This window comes from Hydra vulgaris, chromosome 07, assembly GCF_038396675.1.
Source record: "Hydra vulgaris chromosome 07, alternate assembly HydraT2T_AEP".
Taxonomy (NCBI): Eukaryota; Metazoa; Cnidaria; class Hydrozoa; order Anthoathecata; family Hydridae; genus Hydra; species Hydra vulgaris.
Window position 1 is genome coordinate 17,015,527 of NC_088926.1, and position 20,947 is coordinate 17,036,473.

The window sequence follows — 20,947 nt, forward strand, 5'->3', positions numbered from 1 at the left end:
TTAAATAAATATTCAAACATATTATTTTAACCATGTTCAATATTACAGTACTTACAACAAGTTTTTAAATTTTTTATTTAATTCTCAACAAGGCTGTAAGCAATCACTAATAAGTTTTATGAGTCAGGAAATCATGAAAATGAGATAGTGTTCCAAAGGAGTGAAGTGCAGAGAAAAAAACTAGATGAAAAAGTTTTTAAAGCGTGCAGAAACATATAAAGTAAAAGAATTGGACTTTGATGATGAATAGATTTGATGGTGACTAGGGATAATAGCTCCTTTGAGCAGCTACCATGATAGTATTTATAGAAAAAAGATAGAGATGCAACCTTACAAGGATGGGAGAGATGCCTAAGTTTGGCAGATAAAGCAGATACATTTAAAATGCATTTTTTGACCTTGTCTAGAAGAGAGAAAGCATCATTAGAAGAACCGATTTAGATGTGAGGTTGTCAGGAGGATCAATAATGTAGATAAGACACAATACAGGAACAAGGATAGAACCTTGTGTTACCTCAGAAGTTACAGGAAATGCAGAATAGTCTTGGCCTTCATATATAAATAAAGCATCTAAAAAGAAATGATTTAATAATCTCAAAATTTTTACCAGATACACCATATGAAGCAAGCTTATAGAAAAGACCAGCAAGCCAAACAATATCAAGAGCAAAGAACTTTGCTTTGACGCCTCCATCTAATGTACAGTATAATCTTTTAATCACAGCAGTTAGCAAGTCAGCTGTAGATCAGCACAAAGATTGAAAATCAAATATTCAAAGACCTTGCTAATAATAAAGAGAAGCTCTTTTTTGTAAGAAGAACTTTTTGTATATATAAGAAGTTTGTTATCAATTGCATGGCTTTCATTATGCTTATTTTTACAATTACTATATTTTATGTCATTTTTAACAAATATATTTTAACTGATGATGAGGTTGAAATATATATATATATATATATATATATATATATATATATATATATATATATATATATATATATATATATATATATATATATATATATATATATATATATATATATATATATATATATATATTTCAACCACAACCCTCGGAATTAGGAAAAATGAGGTTGGCAATAATTTGCCGACCTCAATCTTATAGAGGTCGGCATCAGGTCGGCAAAAATTATTTGATACAAAGGTCTGACCATAAAACATAGAAATGAGGTCGGCAATTTTTTGCTGACCTCAAACACTTTCAGGTCGGCAGTTAGGTCGGCATTGCCGAATGCCGACGCTAATTCCGAGGGTTGTATTTATATATATATATATATACATATATATATATATATAAAAATAACTTTATTTAGTAAACGATTTTTTTAAGATAGTTGCTAGTATCATTTTTATAAAAAAAGATATTCCAGAGTACTTTTAAATTCTTCAAAAATCATATTTAATAATAAGTAAACATATCAGTTTTTTGATTAATCTCTCTGGAAAAAAATAATGGGACACATAACATAAATATTTTTTTAAGAAAACTTGGTAGAATTTATATTTTGTGTGACCTCCTTTAGCTTTTATAATAGCATTTAAACATTTTTGGCATAGATCCCACTAATTTTTTTTGTAATATCAGAATTTATTTCTTCCCAAGGCTTTGTAACAGGAGTTTCTAATTCCGCCTTTCACTTGAAGTGACGATTATCTATTTGTTTATCTGTAACTGACCATAACGTTTTGATACGTTTTAAACACATTTTTATGTAAACAATTTCAGATTGTTTTATCAGTTATTTTGGCTCCAGTGTTATTTTCAATATATTTTGCAACTTTTCTGGATGACTCAAATCTATTTTTCTTGAATAATCTTACAACCAAGTGATCTTCTTTGATGGTAGTCTTATGTTTGCGCCTACATCCTTTCAAAATCTTTGGTGACTTTTACAATGTTTGAAATGGTGGAGCATGGAACTCCAGTCTATTTTTTTATAGCTCTGTAAGTTTTTGTTTTGCTTAATTAAATCCAAAATTAATTTTTGCTGATTCTCATTCAAATATTTTTATGCTAAAGCCATGATTAGTAAAATATAGATTTTGGTCCTAAATATTCATTAAAAAAAATTTTTCGAGAAAAAAAAAGTGTTTTACCTTCAGAAAATTATTAGTATCTTACAAAACAAATTATAAATTAAAATTAAATAAGATATTTTTAATGAAAAACAATTTCTCTCATTAAAATTTTTCACATAAATTCACAAAAAAAAAATCAAACATCTAATTTTAATGATTAAAAATATACAAATGAGTCAATTTTATCATCTAAATTGTGCACATTTGTTTGTTTGTGTCAAACGATTCAGGTAAAAATAAAAACGTACCATTATTTAGGAGCAGACAATACACAACTATTACTAGCTAGGCAGCTTGTGTCAACAAAATATGGAAAAACTTTCTGACAACCTTACTGGTTATCAGAAAGTTTTTCCATATTTTGTTGCCACAAAAAAAATAAATTAAAATGCACTACCGGAATTTTTATTTTTATTACTTGATAGACGTCCTGCCCCAACCAAACCCTCAATTGATGCAGCAGCACTCCCTTGCGAGTCAGGCTAATAAAAATAAAAATATTATTTATATTATTAAAAACATTCAGAATGTTTTAAAAATATTCTGAATTTTTTTTAAAAACATTCTAGTCAATTAAATTTGTGTTTTTGCAGTTTTTTTAAAAAACGATTAATTTGTAATTAAATTAATGGTTTTAACTTTTTGACAACACCGAAATGTTGAACGAAAGTCACAAGTAATTAAAAGTGACGTATTTGTTGTAAAAATAATCAATTTTTACCTTAACATACTCCCAAATGCAACAATTTATATATATATATATATATATATATATATATATATATATATATATATATATATATATATATATATATGTATATATATAAATATAATTATATATATATATATATATCAGACCTGGACAGGAATGGTGTGCGGTTGAGCGCTATTGCTGACCACGCAAATGATTTAATTTTTTGACAACCTGACCACGACTGTTTAGATGATTTTTAAACATTTTAGAAATGTGCTAAAAAAACAAACGCTAGCTAAGCTTTAACTAGAAAGAAAATTAAAAAAAAAAAAAGAAAGAAAAAAAAAATTCTGATGGAAAAAGAAAATAAATATAAATAAAACTCAAAAATTTAAACTCGAACCGAATTACTTTTTGTTACATTTTTAATTGCATTTAAAATAATTTACTTAAAAACTTATCTTTTGAAACGTTTTGTTAAAGTAACACAAAACGCTTTTACAAATTACTTTAAATGATTTTTTAATGAATGAACAAATTTTATTTAAATTACTAAAAAGTGTTATATATATTATTTTTAAATTGTATAAACATTTAATTTTTCCAAAAAGTTGCTAGCAAAAAAAAAAAAAATTTTTTAAATATAGTCTATTTAAAATAGCAATTTTAAATTATTTCATGCTCTGATTAGTTAGTCAAGTTAAAAAAAAAAATTTTAACAATTCTTTGTAAAGATAGAAACAAAAAAAAATAAAGCAATTAAATCACTTGATTGCAACAGAAAATTTAATTTAACTTTTTCATAATTTAAAGTAACTTAAAAAATTATCTTATTTATATTTAATATAAGAACAAAAATAAGTTTTGACTTAACTAGAGTCAAATCTACAGCATAAACCAATAAACTATTATATAACTCTTTCTTTTAGTTCTTCAGCTAAACTTAAAAAAATTTTGGTCAGTAACAGTCCATAACTTTAATCTGGCACACCTGACCAAAAGCGCACCTTTTTTTTGTTCCTTCAAACCAGGTTATTATTGCTTTTGCATTTTGACAACTGTTGTCTTGCTGAAACAACTATTCAGGGTCATCTCCAAAACAGATCTCTTGTTAGAATCAAATGACTTTTATGAATGTATCTGTACCGTCCTACCAGCATACAAGTAGCATAGCCCTAGACTTTTATATGTAATTTATTTGCGTAAATTTTCTAAATTACCAGAGCAAGGTTTTAGTCATTAATTCATTCATTGCTTTTTTTGAAATTTATTTGATTTTTTACCCATTTTTTCAGTATTTTTATTGCAAATTTTGGGTAATGATTGTATGTTTTGTAAAGCAAGTACTAACAATAATTAAAATAATTTTCAAATGAAACTTAAGCATTGTATTTTATAGAATGTCCTTTATTGAAAATTAGGATAACAATCTATAAAAAAAAAGGCTGGAAAGTGTTCACAAATAAAACATTTATGAGACACATTTTAAAGTGCTTGAAAATCCCAAGAATGTTATTTCTTTGCTGAACTTAGCATTATAAATTCCATATTTTAACTTCATTGGATTGATGTTCCTACAAAACAGCATGGAAAATTGATTCAGATTATTTTTCTTTAAGGCTTTTTCTCACTGGATTCTAAATCCAATTTTTCACATTTAGAGTGCATTTTTTTGCACTAATTAAATCTTTATCTTTTCTCTGTGACTATAAACCTATTGCCTAATACATTGCCTAATATGATCCACCATATGTAAGCAATATAATCCACCATATATAACCAATTACATACAAATATTAAAGTTAACCATTAGTCATAAAAAAGCATTTTAAAATGTTATAAGTCATAAAAAATTGTTTGAAAGTTGAAAAAAAAGAAGTCGTAAAAAAAATTTAAAAAATATTGCTTAACTTTTATTAACTTTAGACAATAATTATAATTATTGTCTACACTTTATCTTTATTCATTATTTGTTAAAGTTTAAACAATTACAATGAAATTTAATATGAACATTCAATTGATTTTCAGGTTCTACTCTAAGGTGTACATCAACAGAAAATTTCACACAAAACACATATAACATAATGCTTTAAAACAAGGCCTGCTTAAAAAGATTTTTTACCTCCGCTCTCGCTCTTCAAGTATTTCAACAGGATTAATTCCCATAGGCTTTGTAACTGGTGCTAGTCGAGATCTAGGTGGACTATTTAAACTAGGAAGCTTCTTTGGATGACTAGTGGTTTCAGCTGCATTAACTTCTAAAGACTCTTTTTTTAAATTAACAGTTGGAGATTCAACTTTTATATTTACTTGTGCATTATTTTCATTTTCTACAACAGGTTCGGAATTAACTAAATAAAAAAATGAAATTTAGAAACTATGATATTTTCAACCTTTGATCTTATAGCTTAAACAAGTATAATAAAATTTTTTATTTAAATTAAGGTTTATAGAATTTTTTACTTTTACCTTTTTATTTAATTTTTTCATTTTCATTTTTTTTTTTCTTCCTCCTAAAAATCATAATTGCTTGTCCAAATTTGAATAAAATTTTAAATAAATGCTGAGGTGAAATGTTTTCTTAATAAATGTTTAAGTGAAATGACCATCATAATTTAATAATGATCTGTTACGATCGTTTTTTTGGCTGTTTTACTTTATTAGTCTATTCCTTAGTCGAAATTCTTTAATATTTGGTGAAAATCGACAGAAATGTTGTATTATGACAACAACATTTTATTAATATGTACCAGAATAGATTAGAACTAGGATCTATAGTTGGTTAACGCACTTTTTCAAAAAAATTTATAAAAAATCAAGTTAACGCTGTTGAGCAAAATTGACCTAAAGACTCAAAAATGATGTTCTTTAGGTTTCACTATTAGGAGTAGTAAAAAAGTTTTAAAAATTATATAAAAAAGAAAAAGTTTTCTTTAAATATTATAGAAATCTAAAGCTTTTGTTTAGACATAATACCAGGCCTTGTTTTAAAGTGTTATGTGTAGAGTGATTTATGTACGCCTTAAGCAACTTTACGTAAGCAGTAAGCGATTTTGGTTAAACAACTTTTTATCATTTTCTAACTTTTAAATTATTCTATAAGTGGTAAGATAAAAGAAGTAATTAATTCTAAAAAAAGTCACATTAACATTTGAATGATGTTTATTTAAAAATATTTGTTACAAAAGTTTGAATGACAATTATATTTGATATAAACGCTATTTACTAATGAAAAAAACGCAAATAAAATAAAAAGTTTATTTTTATTTTGTTTTTATTTTATTGTGAGCTTGAAGCAAAGATCATAAAAACATAATTTAATTCTGATAAAAAATATATAATTTAATTTAAAACTAATTTTCAAAAATATAAAATTTTATTCTAAAAAAAAAACATAACTTAATTTAGATTTTAAAAATATATAATTTAATTTTGATTTAAAAAATATATTTAAGTTTATTAAAGTTGAAGTTAATGCTTGGGTTTAACTTAACTGTCAAATTTATTTAAAAATATTACTAAATATTATTCAATATTGAAATTTTATTTTGTTCTTAAAAAAAATTAGCTCATTTTTATTGCAATTGTTTTTTCGGTTTTCCTCCCTAAACATTTTTTTTTTACTCAAAATTAAATTTTAAATAAACGGCTGCATCAAAAACTTGCACAAAAAGTCAAACGTTTTTGTAAGCTAAACTTTTATAACGCAAGTTAAATCTCAGCGATTATTTTTTAATAAACGATATATACAGCGATATAATTTTAATAATAAAATAATAAACTTATAAACTTTTAATAAATAAAGTAAATAAGTTTAAATAATTTTTTTATTTGTTACTCTTTAATTTTTTTTAAATAAAAAATCATTTGTAGTTGCAAAGCTGCAATTAGAAATTTAAGAAATAATCATTTTAAAAATTTAAAATATTTTAATTCAATTATGCAAATGTCGAGAAAAGAAAGAAATTTGTTAATAGCAAACATTTCTAGAAATGCAATATTAAATTTAATTATTTAACATTTAAAAAAATAATAATAAAATTACCATTTCCTTATAGTAATAATAAAAAAGAAGTTAAATAACATTTAACTCGTTTTGCGGTAATTAATATTATTGAAGTAATTTAAAAAAGTTAATGTTTTTAAAAAATAAAAAAATAAAGATAATTATCTTTATATAATTATTATTAAAATTATAATTTTATGATGTCAAATATCGCATTAAGCTAATGCATTAGCATTTTTTATTTAAAACAAGCCCTGTAATACGCTGACAAAATCATACCACTCCCCAAATAAAAGATCATGAATAATTTAAAAATTTTTACTACATAGAGTAGGTAATATATTTTTATTAAAATGATCTAGAGTAATTAATTTTGATATCAAGATTTTTAATGAATTTAAATTTTTTTAATTAATTTAAAAATTTTACTGGCAGTTTTTTTTGCATCTAATTGTAAATCACAAATCAAAAAAAGAAATCTTAACTAAATATGTTATTACAAAATTTATTGATAAAACAATATTTTTATTACTACATAGCAAAATTGATTAAAACAATATTGATAAATATTTAACTTTTTTTACCTGAATTAGTATTGGTTTGCAAATATGGCATTTCGGGGGACTGCAGCACAGGTGGTTTTCTTCCCATAGCTGCTATTGCAATGTTTTCAGGAACAGGTTGATTTCTTGAAAAAAACTTGTATGCCATTATTTGTGCTCGAAATTGCTATAAAAAATTTGTAATACCTCCTATTACTTCTTGCGATACTTATCACTTTCTAATTCAATCCAATAAAATTATAATGAAGAAATTAATGCTGCTATTTATTTGTGTGTGGTTTTACACAGAGCTTTCTAAAAAAGATTTTTCACAGTTGGCCTTATATTATGTCCTTTTATATTTTTAACCTTGCAGTAAGACACTCTTGAGCTTTTATCAACCTGTATATATCTGATTAATCTGTTTTAAGATTTAAACTTGTTTATTGTATTAGATGATAATTTGATGAAACCATATAATTCATATAACTATGCAATTATAAATTTATCTAATTATACAACCATATAATCTATCTAATTATGCAACCATATAATCTTTCTAATTATGCAATTATATTTTCTATCTAATTATGCAACCATATAACCTACCTTGTTATGCAAATATAATCTAATTTGTTAAAAGATAAATATGTTATTTTTTCTTCTTTTTATAGAAAACTAAAATAAAGAATTAGGATGTCAAGTAATAAATTATTTCAATCTTTGTCTGTCAAAATATTTTGTTTTAAACAGGGTTTTTTTTGTTGTTGTAGATAAAATGAAAGTCGCATTCCATTTTTTAACAATTTAAGTTGAGTTATTTAGTTTTCCTTTTTATTTGACTAAATTATTTAGTTCAGTATTATTATTTAGATTAATTTTTTTTTTCTCTAAAGTTTATATTTTATATTGTTTGTTTATATATTTAAATAAGCAATCATTAATTTAAAAAATTTGGAATTTAATAACTAAGTTTTAATCTGTATTTTTTTACGTATTATATATTTTTGTACGTATTACTTTTATTTTTTCTTTCGTATCAAATATTGTTTTTCATTTTATATATTTAGATTAAAATAACAATGAAGAAAGCATTTGTTAGTTTTTAAATGTTTATTTTTCTTTATATACCATTATAAACTAAGTATTTGCATTTGTTTGTTAATTTTTTTTTTATAAATTTTTATTACTAAAGATTTAATAACAATGTTTTTATATGCATTTATATTTTCAGTTCAACAGCCATTATCTAATTGTAAGAAATTTTGATTTTTATTTTGAATGAAGAACTTTAATTGTATAAAATATAAATATACCAAATGTATAATACCTAAAATGTTATACTAAATATAGCGAAACATAATTTTTAGGGGAATAGATGAGTTTTTATATTTTGTTGTTTTTATAAACTAAGGGCGCTGTCAGTTGTTGTTTTTATAAACTAAGTATGTTGTCAGATGTTGTTTTTATAAACTAAAGATGTTGTCAGTTGTTGTTTTTATAAACTAAGGATGTTGTCAGTTTGTATTTTTATAAACTAAGGATGTTGTCGGTTGTTGTTTTTATAAACTATGGATATTGTTGGTTGTTGTTTTAAGGATGTTGTTATTAAATGTTTAAAAGTAATTCTGAACAGAATTTTGACTGAAAGCCTTTTGTTATTGGTCTAATTTATTTTTATTTCAATAAAAAAATTTCCATCTTTTTTTATATTTTCTTTTGCATTAAATTGTTGTTATATTTAAAGTGGGATTATTTTGTTGTACTGTTTATGTAAATTTATGTAATTTAATTTGCTAAAATTTTTTTATAGTTGTTTTTTTAATTAAAATAAGTTTTTATGAGCCTATATTTGTCTATTATGTGAAAGTGTATATTTTGTGTTTAAGCTTTGTGAAGAGCTTAAAAGCAAAGAGCTTCAGCATTTTACTAAAGTATACATAGATTTTTTTATCATTTCATCAAAATGAAGCATAGGATATTATATATATATATATATATATATATACATATATATATATATATATATATATATATATATATATATATATATATATATATATATATATATATATGTATATATATATATATATATATATATATATATATATATATATATATATATATATATATATATGTATATATATATATATATATATATATATATATATATATATATATATATATATATATATATATATATATATATATATATATATATTAAGAAGCATAGGATATTTATATATATGCTTTATTACAACTTTGAGAAGCATATCATATTTATAGACACATGTCATAATTGTTTTAAAATTGTAATCTAATTATATAATGCAGTATTTATAAAAAGAGAATTGGGCTGTGCAATAAAACTTGATTGATGGTATGTCCACAAATGTTTTGTCTGTAAGAGGGTATTTCTTCCCTATGTTCAGTTTTTAGTTTTATTTAGTTTTTTTTAAATAACAATGCCTATTTTAAAACTTGATAAATCAGTGTTATTCTCTTGCCTTCATTAAAGTGTTTTTTAAAGTTGGCAAAAATTCATTACCAGGTACGTAATGAAGAAGATTTTATACAACCTTATATAAATATTTTTATATTTTATTAAAAAAATTACTAATTACTTTAAATCTCTGCGTGGAAGCCAATATTATTTTAAAGTTATATTTAGTTTGATTTACTGAATGGATAAAGTACATCACAGTAAATTTACCTTTAAATTAAATCAAAACAACCAGTTAAGTTACTACAGTAACTTACAGTAACACAACTATTAAATTTAACTAATATACTCAAAAACTCGCAAAAATTAGCCATATAAATGTTTCTATTTATATCACATGTTGTTAACACATTATATAAGCCTCTAACAAAAATTTTTTTAAAAAGAAACTTCAAATAGATTATAAAAAATGTGATACCATTTTTTCATATTTTATTTAAAGCGATATCAAGATCAAACGTTTTCCATAAATACGCAAGTTGTTTTTAGGAACTTTATTTAAAAAGTTTATTTAAAAACTTTATTTAAAAAGTTTATTTAAAACTTTATTTAAAAAGAAATTTATTTGAACAAAAGAATTTTTTCTAAAACTCTCTTATTCAAATAATTTTGCAATTGAAATTTTAAATTGAAAAAAAATTTGAAAAATTTAAAAGAGTTGTAATGCTGAATAATTACAAATTTAATTCAGCGGCATCTTTAATACCCAGCATAGCGAAAATTGTTGTTGAAAGTTAAGCGTATATCTAGCTACAGTAACAATACCAGATTTAGATCATAGTGCAAGTGACGAAGAAAGTTTTATTTAAATCATAAACGTTTTGAATAGTTAATTATAATTTGTTTCTTGAAAAATATTTTAAAAGTAGAAACATTCTATTGCAAACATTAAGCCAGTGATTGCAAAAATTAAAATTAAATCAAATTATGAAAAATTAAAATTAATAAATTATTTTACTTCTGTACAAATAAATTTTTTTCTAAAAAAATAATTTAAGCAAATTCTTAAACTTAAGGAAATATAATTTGATTTATTAAACTAAATTTTTTTTCTTTCACTTTTTATTGCAAAACAATTTGAATGAAAAAATTGAATGAAAACATCAACTTAAAAACCATTTGAATGAAAAACTTAATTATACTTAAATTTTTAATAGTACGCTAGATCAAGAAACAATAAAATATAAAAAACATGGTATCTAATGTTTTTTTGCTTTGATCTTACTCGTTTGGTCTTGACTCGTATAGTTATACAGGCTTGGCCAGGAAGGCATGCAATTTCACATCATAATATGACCAAACAAATACTTTGTGATTTTGAAAACTTGACAACGGCTGTTAATATGTTTTGAAAGTTTGTATACATTTTAAAAACGCTCTAAAAAAATTAACTTAACTACACAGAAGCTTTAAAAAAAAAAAATCATAGAAGAAGCAAATTAATCTTCGTAAAAAAAATTAAAAAATATAATACTAAATTAAAAAAACTAAAACTAAAACTTAACTAAAATAAAAAATAAACTATAACAATAAGATTATTTAAATTACGTATGGAATAAATAACTTTGAACTGTTTATAATGTTTTTACAATTTAATATTATGAAAAAAGCTTTTTAAATGCGGTAGTGGTATATGCGGTATATGCAGTAGTAGTATATGCGGTAGTGGTATATGCGGTATATGCAGTAGTGGTATATGTGGTAGTGGTATATGCGGTATATGCGGTAGTGGTATATGCGGTAGTGGAATAAATAACTTTGAACTGTTTATAATGTTTTTACAATTTAATATTATGAAAAAAGCTTTTTATGCGGTAGTGGTGTAGTGGTAAAGCGCTCGCTTCATAGAGGAAAGGTTCCGAGTTCGATTCCCACCACGTCCCTGGTAGTACCACTACCTCGGCCTTGATGAGGTGAATAACAAAAAATAAAAATAAAAAAAATAAAGTAACAACTTACATCTAACGATTGTTTAACAAAAGTGCACATATAAAAGTAAAAAAAAAGATCCTTAGCAACGCTTCGCAGTAACGTAAACAGAAGGAAAAATAATTAAATCGATTATTTAAAAAGTTGATATAATTTTTTTTTTAATTTAAAGACATTTATAATAAAAAAAATATACTTATATAAATATAAAAAAATATATATTACTGTTCATTAATATTTTTTTAAAAAATCATTAGCAATGATTTGTTACTTAAAGGCGTTTCAATAACAAAAAAACATAAGTAAAGATCAAAGTTATTTAATTCAGTGAACTTTCAAAAAAAAAAAACTTTAAAAAACCTTTTTTTTTTTTTTCTTCTTGACAAAATATTACTGCTTTTCTAGTTAATTAACTTTAATGATTCTTATATAAAAAATTTTAAAGAGACCGCTGTTTAAAGTTGTCACTTACAACATTTAAATTTTTTAAAATAATTTTCACTTTTTTTAATTTACTTATGAAAATATATAATTAAAAAAATATAAATGAAAATTTATACAACTTTCAATGATACTTTAATTGAAATCATTAGCTACCAATTTTTTCAGCGCATTTGTTTAAAACCGTGGTTCAATCGTCATAACAAAATATTATTTGCATGGTCATATAAAGACTTGAAATCGCACGCCTTCCTGGCCAAGCCCGATTATAGGCATGTTTTTGTGCAAATATGAAGTTTAAAGTTTTATGTTTTAATTTATTAATTAGAACAATTCAATTTATTTACTTTGCTTTATTTTAAATGCGTATTATGTTATTAATGTTATAAATTGCATAAAATAGTGTCACGATGTTGTTTTACATTAACACGAGCTCTTTATATTGTTAAAACAACTTTGAAGTTTGTTTTATTGTTGTTTTATAACTTTTTATAATAACAGTTCAATAATCTTTAAAAATTGTCAGCACAAATGTATTAAATAGTTTTCTATGACTAATTAAAGTGGCTCAAATATTTAAAAATAACACGTATTTTATCGTCAGCATGAACATATTAAATACTTTTTTTATGACTAAAGTGATTAAAATATTTTAATATTTGCGTTTTTACTATTTGTTTTTTCACTTTTTTAAATATCATGTTAAGTAAAAACAATTACTAAAAGTAATATCTTAAAAGTATTAAATACGTTACTTGCTCATTACACAATCCTGCTCATTAATTGCATCATCCTGCAACTTAAAATTTAAATAATAACTTGAGCTGTAAATTATAACAGTAACTTGCGCTATTTTAAACTCTGCCAAACGAGAAAATTATTTAAAGATAAGAGATAATATGTTTAAAAAAAAACAATTACAAACTAATGTACAAAGGATACAATTTTATACTAAACGCAACCCAATGCAATGACGCCAGGGGAGAGGAGGAGGAGGGGGGGGGGGGGCTTGCTAAAAAAAATTTTTGTTTATGCAATTAGATTTTTTTGCCTTAATTTCAGTCTGAAAAACTGGAATTCTATACAATTGAGGTAAAAATAGCTGCATTTCCATAGTAACATTACAATACAAGTTTATATAGTTAATTACAATATTTTTTTGTTTTCTTATTAAAAACAGTGATCCTGGAAATGCAATTGTGTAATGTGGTGAGAGGTAAAACACTATTTCAATGCCATTTAGCAATTAAATAGTTTGTATTTATTTGCCAAATTAGTTACTTCTTGAGGTTATTAATAACAGTTGGTTTGCATCTAACTACTATATTATAATGACTATTTATATGTTTATGGTTAAATAAAAGTTTAATATGTTTAAACAAAAGTATATACTTTAGCCGTAATTTTGAATGGTCTCCTTTATCTTTTTGTTAGTTAACGCATTTATTTAAATGGTATCACAATTATAACTGTTACAATTTAACATACAAAACAAAATCTTTTTGTTAGAATTACTTAATATAAAACTAAGCAAACTTTAAAATTACTGTATCTAAAGATAATAAGCAAACTTGGGGGTTTACAGCTATTCCACCATTCTAACTGTAAGGGCATTAGCGAATTTGCAACAATAACAGAATAAAGAAATTGGAAAAATTGTTAATAGACTTTGTTTCAACTATGTATGCTAACTGAGACACAAACGTATAAGATACACAAGGCCTAATATTAAAGCCTTTTATTTTTTATTTTTAATCCCATAAGGTTTTTAAGGTTTTTTAAATCTTCTGTATATATAAAATCAATCTGTATATATCTGCATAATCATTTTTGAGATTTAAACCTGATACAAAACTTTATATTCAAACCTGTTATAAGATTTTATAACCTTTTTTATAAATAAAAATTTTTGTTATGTTATGATTGTAAAACCATTTTACTTTTTGTTAAAAAGATATATTTCCTTTTTTGTTAACAATTCTTGCTTTGTTAATTGCAAATGAATTTTGTTAAAATATGTTTTTAAAAATATATTTTGTTCCTTTTTCTCAGCAATTGATGTTTTGCAAATTGTAAAGAAATAAATATACTTATATAAGTAAATTGTAAAGAAATAAATATACTTATATAAGTAAATATATCCTTTTATTTAACTTCAATTTTTTTTCTTAATTATTTTTAATTAAAAGAACTCTTCTCATTAACTAGCCATTAAATATTAAGGGTGGGGAGTAGGCGGGAGGGACCTTAATGTGAGGGTTTTTATTTATGGTTATTCGTATTTTTCTAATTTTTATAGCCTGTTTCCTTTTCTTCAAATAAATTATTAACTGTTATTTGTGGACATGTAAGTGTATTTACATAAACTTGCATATATTTCAGTATATTTTATATTTCTCTGTACCTATATGTATATTTTCTTTTAGATAAAAAAAAAAAAAAAGGTATAGAAAATAGTAAAATAGAAAAAAGTAGTAGAAAGTATAAAAAATTATGTTGGAAGTTGTCAAAAGAATGTTGTGCTATGCGTCTTTTTAAGGTATCTGAATATATATTTAGATTTTTAAATTTGTTCTTAAATGGGTTCATTTTTTTTATTACTTTAGATAAAAATATACTGACATTGCCAAAAAAATATGGATATTATTAAATTCTAAATTAAATTGTTAGAGGTTTTTTATTTTGAATAATAATTGTAATAAATTGTTTTAATTTTTGTTTATTAATTTTTGACCTAAATGGCAAACCAGTGGTTAGGCTAATGAGTTAAATTCTAGAGGTTTATATATCATATATATTCTAAAGTAATTGCATTTGATTTTTTTTTTAAATACATTGCTTAACATAAGGCATTTTGATTTTTTTTTGTTTTATTTTTCTTTTAAATGGTTAAATAAAACTGTTTTATAGATGAGAAACCAAGTAAGATTCAACATTGTGTTTTTGTTTTTATTTAAACAATAATATCTTTGTTATTATTAACAAAGATATTATTGTTTAAATAATATCTTTGTTAACAGGATTGCAGGTTTTTTGTTGATTTTTCTTTTTGTAGATATGTTTACCACTTTGTAGATATGTTTACCACTTTAGACTATTTTTCATATTTTTATTTAATTTCTTTTCTCTTTTTTTTTTGGATGGTCGATATTAGGCTTAAATAAGTTATTAGAAATACTATCAACTTAAAAATAATTTATAATTTGATTAGGAAATGATTAGGCAAGCTAAAATTAATTGTCATCAAACTGTAAGAAATACTGCTTGGTAAGAAGAAATTAATTTATACCTAAATTAGAACATCATGGTTAGATGAGTTGAAAGTAATAATCACATAAATGAAAGAGATTGGCCTAGACGAGATAAATCATTCTCAAAATTTAAGGAATGTTGCTAGACAAAAAGTATGTATTGTATATCAAGAAGTGATACTATTCTAGATTATAATTATTAGGAGAAATGAACCAGATCTGCGGGCATTGCTGACATTTCTCCTAAATATTTATATTTAGGAGATATTTATATTGTTCATTTATCCTAAATATTTATATTTAGGAGAAATATAATTTACATTGCACATTTTTTATGTTGCTATAATAGAAAGGTAGTTTTGCTTTCATTTTCACTATTTCCACAATCTTTACAAGACTTACAAATACTTACAGGAAGTTATATATATCATAATTCCAATATCAATTTTTTAAAATATACTAGAATTTAATATGCCTGTCTTTGTTTTGCTTTATTTATTGATAATGTGGTTTAACGTATGAATCATAGGTAACATAGCAATCAACTTTGCTTACATAATCTAATGTTTTATTTGCAAACCATAGTTATTGAAGTTGTATTCGTTGGAGATGGTGTTCCACCTGCTTCCAGGGAAGTTATTTAATCAAAAGGTCATTTAGAAGATATATTGAATACGACAGCTAACTTAGATCCTACGGCTTATTCACTTTTCAACTATTATTATTATTCACAAACCAATTATGCTATTTCCAAGAAATAGCATAATTGGTTCGCAACCCTGAACATGCAACATTGGTTAGAAATCATGTTAAATCATGGCAAGAAACTATTTCAGCAATATACTGCTGATACATTTGTTAAAATTGAAGAGCAGTGTTTTGCTTTCATAGAAATAACCAAAGCAAACTGAGAAGCATACAATATGATGCCTTACATGAAGATGTAAGCAACCTTGGTAACAATCATGTTAGACCAGGGTGCGTTATAGTTTTCTATTTACTTAAGAAGTCTTTAAAAAAAATATGAAAATGGTTATTAAAATTTAAATAGTTAAAGTAATAAAAAGATCTGTTAAATCAAATCTTTTTATTACTTTTGCCTGCAACCGCTATAATGTTTTGTGGTAAAAAAAAGTACACAAATTTATTTTCAAATTTTAATTAATAGTTTATGATAGGTATGTTTTTGTGTGTAATAGAGGTAATGTTAATAGTTTATAAAATATAATGTGTTCAAAGCTTATATATGTTTATACTCTGTTTGTTTTTTATTTAAAAGTTTAAAAAGTCGTGCTACTTAGCAGTGCGTAAAGCAAGATTGTTATCCTTGCTAGTCAAGAGATGTTACTAAGTTGTGGTATTACTTGGCACTATATAGTGCTGGGTGGTATTAATTTCTGTTAATTATTTTTTACTTAAGACACTTTAGAACTAAGACCTAAGACTAAGTATAAATCTTACTAAAATCAGTATCAAAATATAAATACTAGAATTTGTTAAGTTACATATCTTTTTCTTTTTTTTTCTTTTTTCAAAGTTACCATTTATAATTTCTTGGACCTATCAGATAAGTGCTAATATTTATATTTTAATTAAAATTCAACCTTACGTATATCTACTTTTTATTATACTCAACTCTCTCATTACTTTCAGATATTCTACAATATCACAACTGATAAGGTAAAGATTATTATAATAACTTTTTTTATGACTGTAAAAAATTAGACTATTATCAGATTTGTTATATATATTTTAGTTCTAATATTAGTCACCGCATATTTTTACGAATCAAATTTTATTATATTTTCAAATAACTGATTATCCAAAAATAAAAGGATTTTATATATTTTATATATATCTTCAAAAAATATATAAAAAGGATTTTATATATTTTTTGAAGTTTAAACATAATTGTTTTTTGTTTTTTTTAGTTGTCATCGCTTTATTAGTTTACTTACTGTTGAAACATGGTTTTAATTTAGTAAATTCATATGATATGAAATTTACTGCGTTTATCATTATTCACAGTTAAGAAGAAATTTGGATTCTAAACTATTGAGGTGAAAATAATTTTGTTTAGTGATAACATTAAAAAGCCTTTTTTGATGGTTAATTGTGCTATAATTATTTTGTGCTAATATATATTTTTTGCTGATGCCATTAAAAACAACTAATTTATTAATATAAAACTTATTGTAACTTTTTTTTACTACAGTGCCTTTGAAACACAGTCTGTCTCCTCTGTTTAACGAAAGTTTGTTAATAAAGGAGATCACTATTGGAACACTCTGTTATTACTAAGTTCTAATGTATTTTTTGTTACCATAATTGATTTTGACCATGTTTAAGAAATGTTTTATGAGTGGCTAATTCATGAACACAACAATAAATATAAAAAATAATGCTCCCCTTTATTAACAAACTTACTTATTCTAAAATACAATAATAAATCTGTAAAGTAATGCTTTTATAGTTTGAGATGATCTTTTTTTTTCTTTTGGTATTGGTAAGTTGTACTTGGCTTTCCTTCTCTGGTGCTTGCTGTTATTAAAAATAACCTAATATTTAAAGTTACGTGGTCTTTACTAAATGCCAAGACCAATAAAAGCTTAAGGTTGCTATTATCCCAATTTTTACGAAGGAGAGCACAATGCTAAACTAATTAAAACTTTTATAGCGTTCTCCGGCAAAAAAACCGGGACAATGGCAGCCCAAATAGATAAATTTGTATTTTATATTTTTCAGATAATATATCAAGTCAAATTGTTATTTATTTATTACTAACCCGTAATACGGGTTGCTTACTGCTAGAATTATAATAATAATAAGTATAATAATAATAATAATTATAATAAAAAAAAAAAAAAATTCATAACTTTATTGATTGTAGTAAGTAAAAATAATTGCTTAATAAAAAAAATATATATATATAAATGATAGTAATATAAAATGATATAATAATGAGTAAATTAATCATAAGTATTTAATAATAATAACTAAATAATTGATAAGGATGGTGTCACCCAAACAGAATTCTGATCAAAGGAGTGACACCAGTAAAAATAAAGCAAACACAAAAATAAAGCAAACACACTCAAGCTGAGTGCTTTTAGTAGAGGAGGAGCGAGAGAATTTATTAACATAAATATTTTTTGCTAATACTCAAATAATTAACAAAACAAACTTTTTTATTGTAAAAAAAGTGCTAAGTTGAAATAAAAGAGGAGGAGGGAGAGAATTTATTAACATAAATATTTTTTGCTAATACTCAAAGAATTAACAAAACAAACTTTTTTATTGTAAAAAAAGTGCTAAGTTGAAATAAAGTATCATTCGAGATCTTTTAAAATCATATTTTCTAATCACGCTATTTCCTATTTAAAAAATTAAATAAGAACTTATATTTATATCCTATTTTTTACATACACTATCAAGTTATGGTAAGAACAATATATATATATATAAACTGTTACAACAACAACAACAACAACAACAAAAAATCTGAATACTTAACCTGCAAATCTCAAAATTTCTCAAGAAATCAGACCTTAAATTCTTCCAATAAATCTAATTAACAACAACTTTTTTATTAATTTGATAAAATCAAATTTTAAAATTAATTCATTTCTTAATTAGAATATGAAACAAATAATTGGATCAAAATATGTCCAATATTTAAGATTCAGGTGAAATCAAAACAACATTTATTTCAAGATTATAAACAAACTTATAGATGTAATTATAAATTTTAAAAGATAATTTAATCAACCAAATAACACATATTATATGCAATTATTTAAGCTTATGAAGAATTAAGTAACAAGTCTAATGTGATATTTCTAAGAACCTAATTTATTTATGTTTTATAACTTTATGTTTTACAACCTTTAAGTTTTAAACACTTAAATTTTTTAAATTATAATTTAGTGACAAGAAATATAAAAATGTGACACCAAATTTTACAATAAAATAGAAAATACCTGCAACATCTCTGGAGTAAAAGTGTTACTATTGCGTGCTAAATTACTTCCACCAGGTGCATTAAAACTAGCTTGCATGTTTTGTAGCAAATTTGAGTCATTTTGTTGTGTTATTGGATTAACAGGCTGATTTAAAGGATTACTTTGTTGAAAGTTTTCTTCTGAACTAGTACTTCCTGTGTGTACTCCAGCTCGTTGCTGTTGTTGCTGCTGTTGATGATTCATTAATGCAAATAAATTTGGAGGTTGCAATCCGATTGGTTGCATTCCAGATTGACCACTTGCAACTACAAAACATTTTCAAAACATTTTAATAAAATAAATTTGTATATGTATAAGTTAACAAAATCTATTAATATACAACTAAAAAACATTTAATTTTGATACAAGTTGTCAAATTTATATCATTCAATTTTAAAATTGTTACTGATCAAGCTGGAACTTTGAACTTTTATAAATAGAAAGGTTTGTATAACAATTAACAACAACTTTCTTATTGATTTATAAACTTTATGTTACCTAACAATTTATATCAACTTCATTGAGAATTTTAAATTAAGACACCTTAGGTTAAACTTTGACCCTTTTTGTACTTTAATCAAAATAATATATCTTATAGCAGTTTAAAAAAAAAAAAAATTCACCTCCAGTATTTATTCCAATTGGTAACCCATTCATTTGTGCTAAACTAAGCATTTGCTTGTACCGAGGATCATTCTCCATCCCACGCTCTTGCATGCTTTCAAGAGCCTGTAAAAAATATACTTTATTATTTTCATTAACTTAAAAATATTGTTATTCTATACAACAACTATATTTTTCAAATATATATATATATATATATTTGAAAAATATCCTCTCTCTCAAAACAGATTCTGTTTTAAAATTAATCTAAAGTGAAAGAATATCTGGATTGATTGAAGCCACAAAAACTATTCTTAACTCTATTTCTTTATCAGTTAAATTTCTACCTCTGTATTTAAGATTTAAAATATTAGCCAACATATGAACTGATGATATTTATCTTAAATACCTGCTTTATTCTTTTACTTTATTACTTCTTAGCAATTTGGCTAAGCTTATTTGTTATCACTATTTGTAGCTGTATCTTCGTTATCACTATTTTTAGCTGTACCTTTGTTGTCACTATATGTAGCTGAACCTTTAATGACATTATTTGTAGTTGTGCCTTTGTTAATCCAAAAATATCTTCAGATTAAAATAGCGCAGTATACCAAAACATAGCTTAGAAACAAAAAAATATTTTGAGCATAAATAGCCAGACTAACCTATTAAATGGTGCATGATCTAATTCTTTTAATTAAATACATCATCAACTGAAAATGCAGAAGTTTAAACAGGTTTTGCTTACACAAGCTGTAACAGGGCCTAGAAACAGAAACTGACACATTGTCTGTTTAAAAATTATAGTGAAAAGCAATTTTCTAGTTAAATTTGTTTAAAATTGCAATACAAAAATGATAATGGATATAATAAATC

The 20,947-nt window shown here is 23.8% G+C and overlaps 1 protein-coding gene across 1 annotated transcript in view; it reads right to left on the reverse strand.

Moving 5' to 3' along the window:
- Positions 1-20,947, reverse strand: part of LOC100215698 (transcription activator BRG1) — an 83,640-nt gene that overhangs the window by 50,913 nt on the left and 11,780 nt on the right. Inside the window, exons 2-5 of the mRNA XM_065801217.1 lie at positions 20,092-20,197; positions 19,448-19,734; positions 7,386-7,530; positions 4,918-5,146 (exon numbers count right to left, since the gene is read on the reverse strand). Coding sequence (XP_065657289.1) covers positions 4,918-5,146; positions 7,386-7,530; positions 19,448-19,734; positions 20,092-20,197 — 767 coding nt within the window. The remainder of the gene's footprint in view (positions 1-4,917; positions 5,147-7,385; positions 7,531-19,447; positions 19,735-20,091; positions 20,198-20,947) is intronic.